We start from the raw sequence: 13,988 nt of genomic DNA on the forward strand, positions 1-13,988 counted from the left end.
CTGGGTGTGGTGGTGGGCACCTGTAGTCCCAGCTACTCGGGAGGCTGAGGCAGGAGAATGGCGCGAACCCAGGAGGCGGAGCTTGCGGTGAGCTGAGATCACGCCACTGCACTCCAGCCTGGGCAAAAGAGTGAGACTCCGTCTCAAAAAAAAAAAAAAAAAAAAAAAAAGCCCTGCATTTTCTACGATGAAAACTGTGAATGAAGTATCTGGAAGAAAAAAAAATCATAGACTCAGATGCAAAATGACGACATTTAATGGGATGATAAGGAAATAAGACCTGACAAGAAGCCATAGCAGATTGCAGACTGTTCAGGACGTCAGATGGTTCATGATTTTTTTCCAGGTCTGATACAGAAGAATCGGTTTACTAAAAGAAATGCTTTTCCACCTGGGATTTAAAACATTGTTTAAACAATAAACACATGTTTGTATGTATATATAAATAGATATTTAGATATAAAAACATGCATATATAGGCACATAGACGTATCATACATATATACACATATGTACAAATATATGTGCCTACATTTTTACTGACATGTCAACTTACAAAACAAAAATGAGAGATTTATAAAAGGTACATATATAGCTGTGAATTCTTTAAAGCTATTTTTAAAGAAATTAATAGTCTTAATGACTATCAGATTACTCATGTAGTACACAGCTACACAAGTCTAATGAAGTACCAGACACTTTTCTTTCTTCAACCATTGTCCTATCTTATTTAGGCTTTCATTTTCTTACTAGATGTGTTTTCAATGGTTTATGATGTAATAAAATTTCTTTACCTCTTCCAGTAATTGCTTTGTCTCACTCGGAAACTGAACTACTGTCGATGTTGTAAAAAGCAAGGGCATATTCTCCTGAAAAAATAAAGGGAACATGTATTTTTATTAAATAGATGATATAAGCACATTAGATCTAATCTTTCCAATAATTTTGAAATAGAGACACTTTCCCATTTTATACATCCAGAAATATGCTAATAATATTTAAGACGCTTGATGAAATACATTCTATTAGTAAATGACAGAGACAGAATTCAAATACTCGACAAACTTCACACAGCATTCAACAAGAAACAAATAGTACCAACCTTCCAGGGAACAGTTGTATGGTCTTTACAACATCTTAGTAATTGTTTTAGAAATTAATCTATCAATTTTTTAAAATAACATTTCAGAATATTCCCCACTCCCATTTTTAAGTCAAAGTCCATAGAGATAGCTTGGAACAGTCAGTCTTAGCATGAACAACAATGACAATAACAAAAAGACCTGGAAGCTTAGTGTGGCTTGTCTTTCAAATTCAAGTGGAGCACTGTCAGGTTATATTGCAAGGATTCTGGTGTTGAAAAACTCTGGTAACTGGAAAATGGGTTCAGTCAGAAGACATATCATGGAATAAAGAAACCAGTATACAAAGTAATGCCATCTATTGTTTACTCTGTGAAGACAGAGGTTGATTTTGGAAAGTTTAGTAGCTCAGAGAATGTTAGATATAAATACCATGTTCAATAGCCTTAGGGCATGGCTGTTGCTTGCCTACCTTTTTCGTAATAATCGTAGACCATGACTGGGGCTGGCTGAATGTTGAACACAAGGTTGCTCTGCTCAACAGAAAAAGTGAAACTGTCTGCTGTAGCAAAAACCTATAATGACACAAATTATAATTACATTGTAGCAGGTCTGAGAAAAGATAATCACTGAGAAAATTATCCCCAGAAGTTTATGATCTACGTAATTAAATAGATCTAGGGTATGATAAACTTACATATTGGCAAAATAATGAGTTGTTAACCTTAAATCATATAAAATTTCAAGTTCCTTTGCTTACATTGACGTGAGAGGAATTTAGCTGGAAGTCTTAGAGGAATGTAGGCATTTATGTGAGTGGAAACGATACACATAGAAAGGATGTCTCTAAAGCGCATGCCACAGTTTGGCGTTTCCTCAGTAAAATAAAAACAGAACTACCCTATGATCCAGCAATCCCATTTCTGGGTATGCATCCAAAGAAAATGAGATCAATATCTTGAAGAGACAGCTGCAGTCCCACGCTCATTCTTTCATTACTCACAATAGCCAACATAAGGAATCAACCTAAGTGTTTGAAACAGATGAATGGATAATGAAACTGAGGCATATATACATACAAATTATTCAGCCTTAAAAAAAGAAAGAATTTCTGCCATTTGTAACAACATTGAAGAACTTGGAGGACATTATGTGGAGTGAAACAAACCAGATACACACAAAAAACACTGCAGGATCTCACCTGTAAGTTAAATCTAAAGTTGAGTTCATAGATGCAGAGAGTAGAAAGGCAGTTATCAGGGATGGGAAAATGAGGAGATGCTGGTCAAAGGACAGAAAGCTTCAGCTGTGCAGAATGAATACATTCTACAAATCTCGGGTGCAGCAGTGGCCTACAGTTAACAATGCTGTACTGTATATATAATATTCCCTAAGGGAGTAGATCTTAAGTGCTTCGTCACAAAAAAAGAAAAGGTAACTGTGTGAAGAGAGGGATATGTGTTAGTCAGCTAATTCACATATAGTCACACTAGATGATAACAATCAGCTCACTATATATATCAAAACATCACACCACATACCTTCAATACACAATTGTAATTTAGAAAAATTATGGTAAACTTTGTAAAGAGTTTAGTCAAATCATAAAATAATTACATATTTACTCTGTGACCAGACTGTGTTTGATAGGGAGATGATGTTTCTAAAATGGAAAGCTATCTAGTCACATAGCCAGGGCATATATGAAATAGCCTTAGAACTAGCAAGGAGAAGATGATCAGTGGGATAAAACACTGGTCATCCTTAACGTCCCTTATTTTTTCCTTTTACAAGTCCTATCAAACATATCTATAAGAAACTGAAGCATCCAATTATCCTTGGAAGGAAAAAAGAAAAACTTTAAAGAGAAAAAAATATTGCTAAACTTACATTTTCCAAGTAGAAAAGAACATGGTCATTCTTGACTTCAGTCTTCATCATTTGGCCCTTGTTTTCAAGCTTTGAAGAAATTGTTAGGGAAGGATAGAGAATAGATATTAGAACAAATGACAGTGCCACTGCAAAACTGAATGTCCATTCTTTTCTACGTCAGGTTCTGTTTTATGGAACATTCCTTGGTGCCATGATGTTTTCATAAGCACAGGTAGCAACTAAAGAAAAATATATGATGAACCATGGGAAATACTGAATGCTAATTGGTACAAATTAAGTATACCAGCTCTCCAGTGTTAGCGCAAAAATACAAAGGTGAATGTTGAAGAAGAATTCTATAGTTTTGTTTTGCTAAACAACGGCTAAACAAGTATTTATTTTATCTTTATACTCTATGTAGCTGTCTTTGTGCTGAAAGATTAGGCTTCTATTATTTACCTCTTCAATGGATGACATGGCTGGAGTAAATCCGGATAGCATTTTTACATCTATAACCACCATACTGGATTTATTGCGAATTCCAGTATATCTGAAAATTTTAAGAAAACATTCGTTTAGATATCAATTTTAAAAAGTGACTTATCTCATAATGAGAGTGCCAGGTGGATAAATACTAATTGGCTAGAAATCTGGAGGACAGGTAAAAGCTGAAGAGAAAATATCTGAAGAAAGTCATTTTCATGCATCTGTGAATAGGCACGACCAGAATGATAATGAAAGAGATGATACATAGCAACAGAAATTGGAGCAAATAATGAATTATCTGGACATGAAATCTGCCCCAAACCCTGCTCTTAAGCTTACCTGAAGTCTCAAAGTTTGAACTGATAAGCAAAGCTTCTAAATCTATATTACATATACTTAGGTTAGTGTTAGAGTTGCATAACACTTAGAGGACATCTTTGCTTAAAAGGTGGTATATTAGCAGAATTATAGAGTAGACATGTCCCCAGGAGATCTTCTAGCTCAGTTTCCTGCTTCTGGATAAGACTATTGGGGTGTGAAGTTAAGAGTTCCATAGTTGATCAGGGCATGGTGGCTCACACCTGTAATCCCAGCACTTTTGGAGGCCAAGGTGGGTGGATCACTTGAGGGTCAGAGTTCAAGACCAGCCTGGCCAATATGGAAAAACTCTGACTCTACCAAAAATAGAAAAATTAGCCAGATGTGGTGGTGCACGCCTCTAATCCCAGCTACTCAGGAGGCTGAGCCATAAGAATCCCTTGAACCCAGGAGGTAGAAGTTGCAGTGAGCTGAGACTGTGCCACTGTGCTACTGTACTGCAGCCTGGGTGACAAAGTGAGACTCTGTCTCAAACAAACAAACAAACAGAAAAAAGAAAAAGAGTTCCCCAATTCATTGAGTTCTTAGCCCTGGAGCTCAAGTGATTTTTATTTAGAAATTCTAAAAAATATCTCCCAAACTAATTTTACTCAATGTTTTCCACATATTAACTAAGGCTAAAAGCCTTTAGCATCTATAAATCATGCTTGAATTCAAGAGGATCATTTTGTTTTTCTATTCTGAAAAGTAAAAATCTAAAATGTTACTCTTTACAGTTATAAAATAAACATTTGTGGGCTTGCTACTATATGACCATGCATGCTTGTCTTGAGAAAGAAATATAGAATCTCTGTTTTTCAAAACTAGGAGTACTTCCATACAACAGAATAAAAAGTATCATTGGAACATCAGTGCAGCGAAAGCTTTCAAATCATGCTCACATAGACTGCATGTTATACTTGCCTCATTTTAGCTCTGATTTAGCTGAAGATGTACTAAATTGTGGTGTTCGGACAGAGGGCTAAAAAGTGACCGTGCTGTAGAATTGTCACCACCAACATGAGAACTCATCATATTACCATGATTTATATTTTGTTATTTCACTACTGTTTGAACTTTTTACATATTTTACCATCTTGTTCACATGGGAGTTACTATCAATCAAAATATTACACTTACTTGAGGGTCACTGTGAGGTCAAAAACAGTCGAAGAGTAGTTCTTTGCTATTTCCAAGGAAAGAGAAAATCCAGATGCCTTCTTAGGTAGGAGAACATTGTACTTAAGGGTGGCCTAGAAAGAATAGCAAATTATAAGAAAACCCATCCTGTATTAAGAATTATACAGTCTGACTATAGTCAGTAGTAATGTAATTTTACATTTTAAAATAACTAAGAGTATACTTCAATCATTTGTAACACAACGGATAAATGCTTGAGGTGATCCATACCCCACTTGCCCTGATGTGATTCTTACACATTGCATGCATGTATCATGCACCCCATAAATATTTACACCTACTATGTACCTACAAAAATTAAAAATAAAACATTTTTAAAAAGAAAGAAACTATTGTTTATTTCTATTATTAATGCAGTTAACATCTTTGTCATCAGGGAATCAGGTTAAATTCTTTAGTTTTCAGCATAATGTAATTTAATGAAGATATAATACTTTCTAATAGCAATATTCCTCAAGAAACTTCTCTTAGACAGCTGAGTACCTTTTCATAAAGTAACTTGCATTTTTGGCTATTGATCATGAAAATACACAAAACGGTCAAATAACACTTCACGTAGTCTGACTCTTTTACTGGCAAACACTCATCACCCTCTTAGGCAGATTTCTGTTACCTGGATAAATGTACAACCGTGTCCTTCCACATCTACTGTGTATTGTCCAGGTGCCTTTGTTAGTTCTGAACGTTGGACCAGTAGGCGGTTATCATTGTTAACCTGGAAAATCTCACTGGATCCTTCACTGCTAAAGGTGACAGTGTTTTGATTCTTAGAGAAGGTTAACTTCATGTAGCGGGTTATGGCAAGAAGACAAACTGCAGTTTCCTGCACAGAACAGCACAAACAATGATCCAAGCTCAGTTACGACACAATATTGGTCATCATTTGACCATGGACTCCATATCAATCCTTAGAAATGCTCCTAAAACAGGTCAGCAAAACACCAAGAAGCAATACCCTGAATGATAGGAAAATATCCTTGCTTGTGCAAATTGTTTCTTCTTCAATTAATTTTCTTCAACAAATGTTAATTATATTTTTACTTTCTAAAATTTTTTAATAAAACATAGTCTCTTGGTTAAAAATGGTGTCAAAGCTTTTCTAAAAGTTAAGGCATTACATAATTCAGTGGCCCCTGTAGCCGCCATGGATAATTCTTTTTTTTCTGCTCATCTTCAAAGAAGGGAAGTCAGAATCAGGAAAAGATCTTTGGAAATTTATTAGCATATGGTTTTACTCCAAAACTAAGACCAAACAGAAAGAGAAATGAAGATTTTTCTCATGGAAAGAAAACTGCTTTTTTGCGTTTTCAATTCGTTTCCAAGTAAGGAAAAGCATGTCATTGTTTCTCATACCCCCCATTTCTCCTGTTTTCCTTCTTTTCATTTGCTTTTCCCAGTGTATAACCCACAGAACTAGAGAGAAAGCTTTCTTTTTGGCCCGTATGTAATTTGAACATAGTATCATCAGGTGTCTAATGTACCACCAAGAGTGGTGCTTATGACAAAAATGTCCTCTAGGCTTATTCTATGTTTGCTGTGTGAATGAAGATACAAATGGTCATAAATTCCTGGAACAGGGGACCTCATTTCATTCATTTCTATTCAGAGGCTTCCTAGTAGAGTGCCTGATACACAATAACTGGCCAATAAATAATTGTTGAGGAAATAAAATAAGATTAATAAGATAATAAGAATCTTATTATCGAAGATTCTTCTCAGAAAGGGTTTGTTGTGATAGCTTTACTATTAATATCTCACTCTTCATAGAGTTACAGCTTCTGCATTAAACATATTGCTAATAATATCAGGCCTACATTAATCACCTGGGTGGAAGAAAAGCCTCCATGGGAATTCATCTGTCGGGCAAGCCACTGCACAATCTTACTAGCATAGGTGAGGTCAGGAATTTTCCGGGAAATGACAGCCAACAGCACATAGCAAGTCTTCTCAGTCTGAGCAGAAGGTGCCCGGGGAATAAAAGATGGAAATTCTTCTGTCTTGGGTTTCCTTTCTCTTTCCCAGTAGATGACATCATCTGAGAAAAAGGAAGAATTTTCACATAGTCTGTATAAAAGTCATGGGTTACACATAAAGAAGGATGCCAATTCCATTCCTGACCTCTGTTTGTGCTGAATTGTTCCCCAAAAATTATATGTTGAAGCCCTAACTCCAAGTACCTCAAAATGTGGCTGTATTTAGAGATAAGACTTTTTAAAGAGGTGACTAAGTTAAAATGAAGCTTATGGGCCACAATCCAATCTGAGTGGTGCCCTTATGAGAAGAAAAATTTTGGACACACAAAAGGGAGAGCAGGGCTTTGCACACACAAAAGATCTTGTGAAGACAAAGGAAGAATGTGGTCATCTGCAGGTGAAGAAACCACACTTTCAACACCTTGAACTTAGACTTCTAGCCTCCAGAAGCGTGAGAAAATAAACTTTTGTTGCTTAAGTCATCCAGTATGTGGTATTTTATGACAGCTATAGCAAACTACTACAGCCTTAAATAGCAACTTTCTAAGTAGCAGGTGATTAAGCTTCCCCAGCAGTTTCGATAGCCTATGGCTTGGTCACCAGGCTTGATTCCCCTCACATCACTCATTTGAGAGGAAGCTAGCATAAAGCAAAACAGGAAAGTCTAGAATATGTAGTGTTCTTGAAAGGTATAAAGGCCACTGATAAATTCCATAAGAGAAATAGAAACATACTGGTGAAGAGGGAGCTCCTATGTGACTGCTTAGAACGCTTCCTCACTGTGCTCCAAGATCACCTCCATTAGCAACAATGAATAATAACGCTTACTTAGTTTTGTGGCAGATTGATCCAGCGTTTGGAGTAAAGATTCCACTTGCTTCTCTTTTCCAGCTAGGGCAAAAGCATAAGCTAGAATTGCATGATTGTAGCCATTTTTGACACCACTGTCCAATGCCGCTTCAAGGCAAAAGAGTGCGTTTCGTAGAGCAGGAAACTGTTGGTCAGGAAGAAGAATCATATATTGTAAACTGATACCCGAACATTCCATGAGCTTGTTGAACATTTAAACTAATCATTGTTTATAATATATATAATATATCCTCAAAGTATATTTTACATACAAATCCATTTATATATACACATATATTTTATCCTTCAAAAATATCATTAAAATAAATTTATAATGTCATTATTAGTACCTAAGCAATATATATATATTTTTTTTGAGATAGGGTCTCGCTCTATTACCCAGGCTGGAGTGCAGTGGCATGATCTCAGCTCACTGCAACCTCCACCTCCCAGGTTCAAGCGATTCTCCTGCCTCCATCTCCCGAGTAGCTGGGATCACAGGCATGCACCACCAAGCCCAGCTAATCTTTGTATTTTTAGTAGAGATAGGGTTTCACCATGTTGGCCAGCTGGTCTTGAACTCCTGACCTCAGGTAATCCACCCACCTCAGCCTCCCAAAGTGCTTGGATTATAGGCATGAGCCACCATGCCCGGCCCAATAAAATTTAGTAAGAAAATGGCAGTTTTTATATTTGATCAGTGATATTTCAGTTATGAATGTCTTCTATGCGGCAAAGCATCCAAATTTATCATAAGCCTAAGCTTTTTTTTTTTTCTAATGCCTAAAATAGAGGCTTACATTTCTGAAGATAATTTTCAAGGTATACTAATGACCCTGACAATTCCTAGCATCTTAGTTCAGGAATAGATTTTGGAAATCTAACCTATGGATTGGGAGGTGGCTAGGGTGAGCCACACTTCAGTTGAAAATGTTTACTCACTTATTGTTTAGAGAGAAACAGAATACTAGGCTATGGCTTTACTTAGAACAGGGGTTCTCAATCCGAAATTTATGGCTGAACTTCAGGAGAGATGTGAATGCCTGCAATTGTGTGAATATCTCGTTTTTCTGTGCATATGTGTATTCTCCCTAGGGAGAAACCCAATCCTGTTTTTCAAAGTTGTCTATGAATGAAAAACAATTTGAAAAGCTTGAATTTAAAGGGTGGTAATAAACTAAATGTTATCTCGGGGTTTTATCCAGTCTTAGAATCTCAAGTGACTCTGACTCTACAGTTATTGAATGTGCATTCAGCTGACTGAAATCAGAAGATGATGGGAATCCATACAGTGAAATTGAGCCCAGCTTCAAAGAACATCCCAACAACATATGCAGTGAGTGAAATGTCCTCTTCATCTCCACCCTGAAAACAAAGGAACAAGGAGTCATTTGGGACAGCAGAGCACAAAATAGCAAGTATTCTTTTGAAGTAAAACTAGGTATGAAAAAAATACTGGAACAAATACCATTATTTATAAAAACACCTGAACATGTGTAGTTTTTAAATTAGATGGTTAATAATCATACTATCTAAGCAAGAATTCATTCAGACTCTATGCAATAATTAAATCATAATTATTAAGTTGTTATAACAATTAATTTCAATCGTATTTATGTGGCCTGGTGTTAAGCATGCATTCTAAGGAATTCACAGGACTCTATTTGTCTCCACTTGGTATAAATCTGAAAAAAGCCAACAAAGAATTTCTAATGAGGTGAAGCAGAAAGTTGCCGTGAAGATTCCTGGAAATTCCTGGAAAAGCACCCTAGGAGGTCACCAGAATTAAGTCTCAGATTCTTACAGTGTAAAATGAGAAACTCATTTATAAATCACGTGGTTTGCAAATTGACTGTGCATAAAAGTCCCCTGGGGTACTTCAATCAACCAGTGTCTACACAGAGATTCTGGTCCAAAAAATTCAGGAATAAGACAGCGAAATGCATTTTAATGGGTGCTCTAGTGACTCTGATGCAAATAGCATTCAGAATGGCATCTGGGATCTACCGATCTTGTACAAGCTTCCCATTTTATCTGTTTAAGCAAAGGACAACTCCTCTCTTCTTCAGAAAAGAAATATTTCTGAGAAACCAAGTGTTTAAGATGCAAATAACAGCATATGGTAGACACTAACATGAGGTATGAGGACTCTCAGTACGTCTAAATTACAGCAAGTGGTATCACCATTCTTCTGCAGTGTAAGCTTTGATTTTTCCCTTGCATTTTTATTTCTCTCAACTCAAAACACACACAGACATCCACCCACCCACCCACCCACACAGATATTTAATTATAGAGAAAGTACTGGGTAAGATCAGACAAACTGTAGCAGTAATCAGCAATGATTCACCAGTAATGAATCCAATAAGAAGAAAGATGTGGAGATGTTTTAGAAGAGAACGTGGGAAAGTTTTTGATTTTTCTACGAAGGAGCAAGAGCTCTCCTCCATCAGGGTCCTCCTGTTGTAAGGAATAAGTTTGGAATACATTAAAAATACCACAAAGCAATTTGAATACAATTTGCATGCAAATTAAATATCATAGAGTGTCTGTTTTCATTCATATTTTGATGTGGATTAGATATGCATTCTGTGTTTCAAGAACAGGAGTGATGATTATGAGGAAGGATGCTGAAGAAAAGCTCAGGGTATTTCAGGGGCCATCAGAGCATGCTAAAATGCCATGATAGGAGATTTTGAGCAACCACAGGGAAAAAAAGGAGGGGAAAGGAGATAGAAGATGGGCTGGAGGTGGACAGGTATCTGCAAAGAAAGGAAGTTGGAAGGGAGGGATTTACCTAAATGTGAACAGGAAAAGTGTTGGATTTTGCCAAGGATATACTTCACCTCATTTGTACTTTGGCCCCAGGGCAAGCTTGGCCTTTGAATTTTTCCTTGAGAGGGTCTGAGAAAAACTTGCTTCATTGAAACAAGATGAATTACTAGATATTCTCCCCCAGAACTTTCTTGCCATTCATGGACAGGAATAAACTTTCCTTCCTCATATACTCACAGCCCCCTCCCTTTATACATTGACTGTCTCCAAATTTATGAAAGTTTCTTTTCTAGGTTTCCTTTCTCTCCCCTCCCTTCTATTTCTAGTTTAATTTCTGAAGAGGACTGACTCGGGAAGGACTAGAGACTGAATAAGGCAGACAAGAGACTCAGAAGGAGTCACATCCAGGCTGTGGTTAAACATGCACGAAGCAGGAATGGTGCTGCTGACCAACCCACCACAGGCCCAGGACTGCAGTGCCTCAGAAGGCTTCATATGCACAGGAAGAATATTCATATTCCAGATCAGGAAAGCCAGAGGCAGGGCAAGGCGCGCAATGCCCAGGAGCAAGGAAAGCCTGGTGCTTCTCCTCTCTCACCTCCCAGGCATGATTGAAAAGCTGGCCATCATTCTTAAAGCAGCCGCTCGTTTTCTGTTGGCTTGAAAGCCAGATTAAGGTCTGTTTTTGAACATTTTCATCAATGAATACATACTTTTTCATTCTCTCCAATGTCTTAAAAGTAAGAGCACTGAGCCTGTAATACAAATCACCAAAGCAAAAGTTAGATAAAGAGGAAATGACGATGTCAGCAGTTTCACAGTTTCATCACCATTGTTCCCTTTGAGTAAAGGATGCATTCAACTCATCTACTGTAAACCATCTTTATTGATAGCGGCCCTTTCCTTTGGGTCAGGAAAATATTATCACTAGTAATAAGTGGAAATTAGAGTAGGTAATTTACAGCATGTTTGCACCCAAAGGTCCTGTTGTATAGCCCATTAGATTATCCATACATGGAGAGAGAAATGATGTAATTAGGTATTTTGTGTCCTTCTAATTTCACTTTCCTGAATCTATATGGGACTCTGAGAAGCACAGAGTAAGACGTGCCCTCTTTGGTGGAGTTAACCAGCAGTGCATGTATAAGGGCTGTCATGAAAGGATCAGACTGCTAAGCAAATCGTCATGAGACTGAAGGAACATTGTTGTATTAGGATTAGAATCAATAAATCTTTAGTTTTATCTATTTCTCCTCTGTTAATTGACTTTGAAACCCACTTTGCTTCTAAATCCCCACTGAACTCTATCCTTCACCTCCTTGCAAGCCCTCCTCAGGTAATTCCTATATTATATAAAATAAATTTTTTATGTCTCACCATATGCTTCCTTTCTGATTCTGCTGCCAAAACACACTATATGAACCATCAGAGTTTTTGAAAGATAACTGCCTTTGATAACCTAAAATAGAACATTGTAGGAAATTATTTTTTAACCTAAGAAAGTTAGAAGAGAAAGAATAGTGCAGTGCAAGCCCTAGGTATTGGTGTTAGACACAAATCACTAGGATGATCATTTCTATTTGAACTTCTGAAACTCAGGTTCTGTATTCATAAGGGAGAAAAAATAACTCTTACTTTATAGGATTTTGATCACAAGATAATACACATGGATATGTCTGGCTCAGTAACTGCCTCATCATTGGTACCTACTAACTATTCAGTATATTTCCCCTAAGGTCATTTTATTTCAGTGTTATCTTTCTGAGAAGAAAAACCAAAGATGATTTTATGCTCCTGGACTTTTCCTTAACCTCACATTTCACAACATTGGCCCTCTTTCCGTATACAAAGCCAATCACTTCACTGCAACAAACCACAGCTGAGCAAACAAATACAGACGTTGACAGATGAACCACTGACGACAACTCCTAACAAAAACAACAACAATAACAACAACAAACAAGGTAGCTTGCAAAATACCAGACATTAAAAAAAATTAAGCGCAGAGCTTGAAAACTTTGCAGCTGTAAATTATGAAGCTAGCTGACCACACAGATTTTGAAGTCAAACGGAAAACAAGAGCTAGGACTGAGAGTTCCTCAGTTCAGGTTCACTTTTCCTTCACCAGACTACTGCATAAAAGCAGCTTATGACATCTTGGTATGAGTAACAATTGATTTCAACAATTATGGGCAGAAATTACTTAAATCTTCTCACCATTAGATAAGAGAAAGAAAGCCTTAGATTGAACTTCCTCTGTCAGTTGCTCAGTAGATTTCAGATAGTCAAGAACATAAGTATCAGATGCTAGTAGGGCAGCATTCTGCTCTCCACTTCCATAGGGCATTTGGAGAACAACCAGATTCTGCATGGCAAGTCCTAGACTATCCCCTAAAAACAGAAAAAGCGGAAAGCTGTATTGTTTAGAGTTGCCATCTCAGCATTAATAACTATAGACAAAAGACGCATAATGGAATAGGTAACATTTAAAATTGAGTCTAAATGGTGGAAACAAAGAAAGTTTTATGAAGCAATTTGAAAGAGGAGATAGCCATGAAGGGTGAAGTTAAACTGCTATGAAAACTATTTCTGAAAATCTCATTACCAGAGAGAGGAGGAAGTTAGGAGAATGTGTTTGTTTGCTTGTTTTGCTAGTTTTTTTTTTAATCAATCAATCCTATGAATTACAAAGTATAATCCATCCCTTCCAAGAGATGTTCATGTTAATAACAGACAAAGAAGTTTGCCTTTTGTATCAGCAACAAAAATTTCTCCTTTTATTGAGAAAACTCCCAACATCATTAACAGGCAAAGTTAATTCGATTCTCCAAGAGGTGAATTTCATATTTCAGATTAATGATTATAAAGAACCTCTTGCTTTCTGAACACTAGTTACCATCTACCCAAGCTAAGGTTTCCTGGGAATATAGATCTGGAAACCGTACTGTAATCCCTTCAGATCCCATCAGGAAACATAGAGGATGATCTGAACAATAATTCACTCTAATTGATAGCTTAGGAAAATCTCTCCATTCTGTTATTTTAAGGATATTTTAAAGACCACCTCAACCAAGATTTTCAAATCATAGTGAAACACAAAATGTAATCATCTTACCCACAACAGTGAAAAAGCCTCTGGCTGACCCTTCTACTACATCGTTTGGCAAGTCCAAAACTCCCTGCTTGGAGGCTTTGGCACCTAGAATGAAAATACTGATTTAAAAAATGTGATGGCTTCTTTATATCAGCAGATTTGGGGGATAAACATATTGGAAATAAGATTCCGTTACTTATTTTTATTTTACAAGTTGTTTATTAGAGGAGATGAAGTTGGGAATTTGACCTAGTTTAGGAGAACACTGCATTCAGAAAATGGCATTTAAATCTGTGCATT

General features: G+C 36.8%; 1 protein-coding gene across 1 annotated transcript in view; it reads right to left on the minus strand.

Moving 5' to 3' along the window:
- Nucleotides 1–3,326: 3,326 nt before the first annotated feature.
- LOC100450639 (ovostatin homolog 2) overlaps nt 3,327–13,988 on the minus strand; it is a 51,427-nt gene continuing 40,765 nt past the window's right edge. The window contains 10 exon segments of the mRNA XM_063711978.1: nt 3,327–3,504; nt 4,938–5,050; nt 5,611–5,784; nt 6,782–7,032; nt 7,799–7,964; nt 9,110–9,184; nt 11,193–11,349; nt 11,972–12,053; nt 12,812–12,985; nt 13,710–13,793. Coding sequence (XP_063568048.1) covers nt 3,327–3,504; nt 4,938–5,050; nt 5,611–5,784; nt 6,782–7,032; nt 7,799–7,964; nt 9,110–9,184; nt 11,193–11,349; nt 11,972–12,053; nt 12,812–12,985; nt 13,710–13,793 — 1,454 coding nt within the window.

The sequence above is a fragment of the Pongo abelii genome, chromosome 10 (assembly GCF_028885655.2).
Source record: "Pongo abelii isolate AG06213 chromosome 10, NHGRI_mPonAbe1-v2.0_pri, whole genome shotgun sequence".
NCBI classification, from domain to species: Eukaryota; Metazoa; Chordata; class Mammalia; order Primates; family Hominidae; genus Pongo; species Pongo abelii.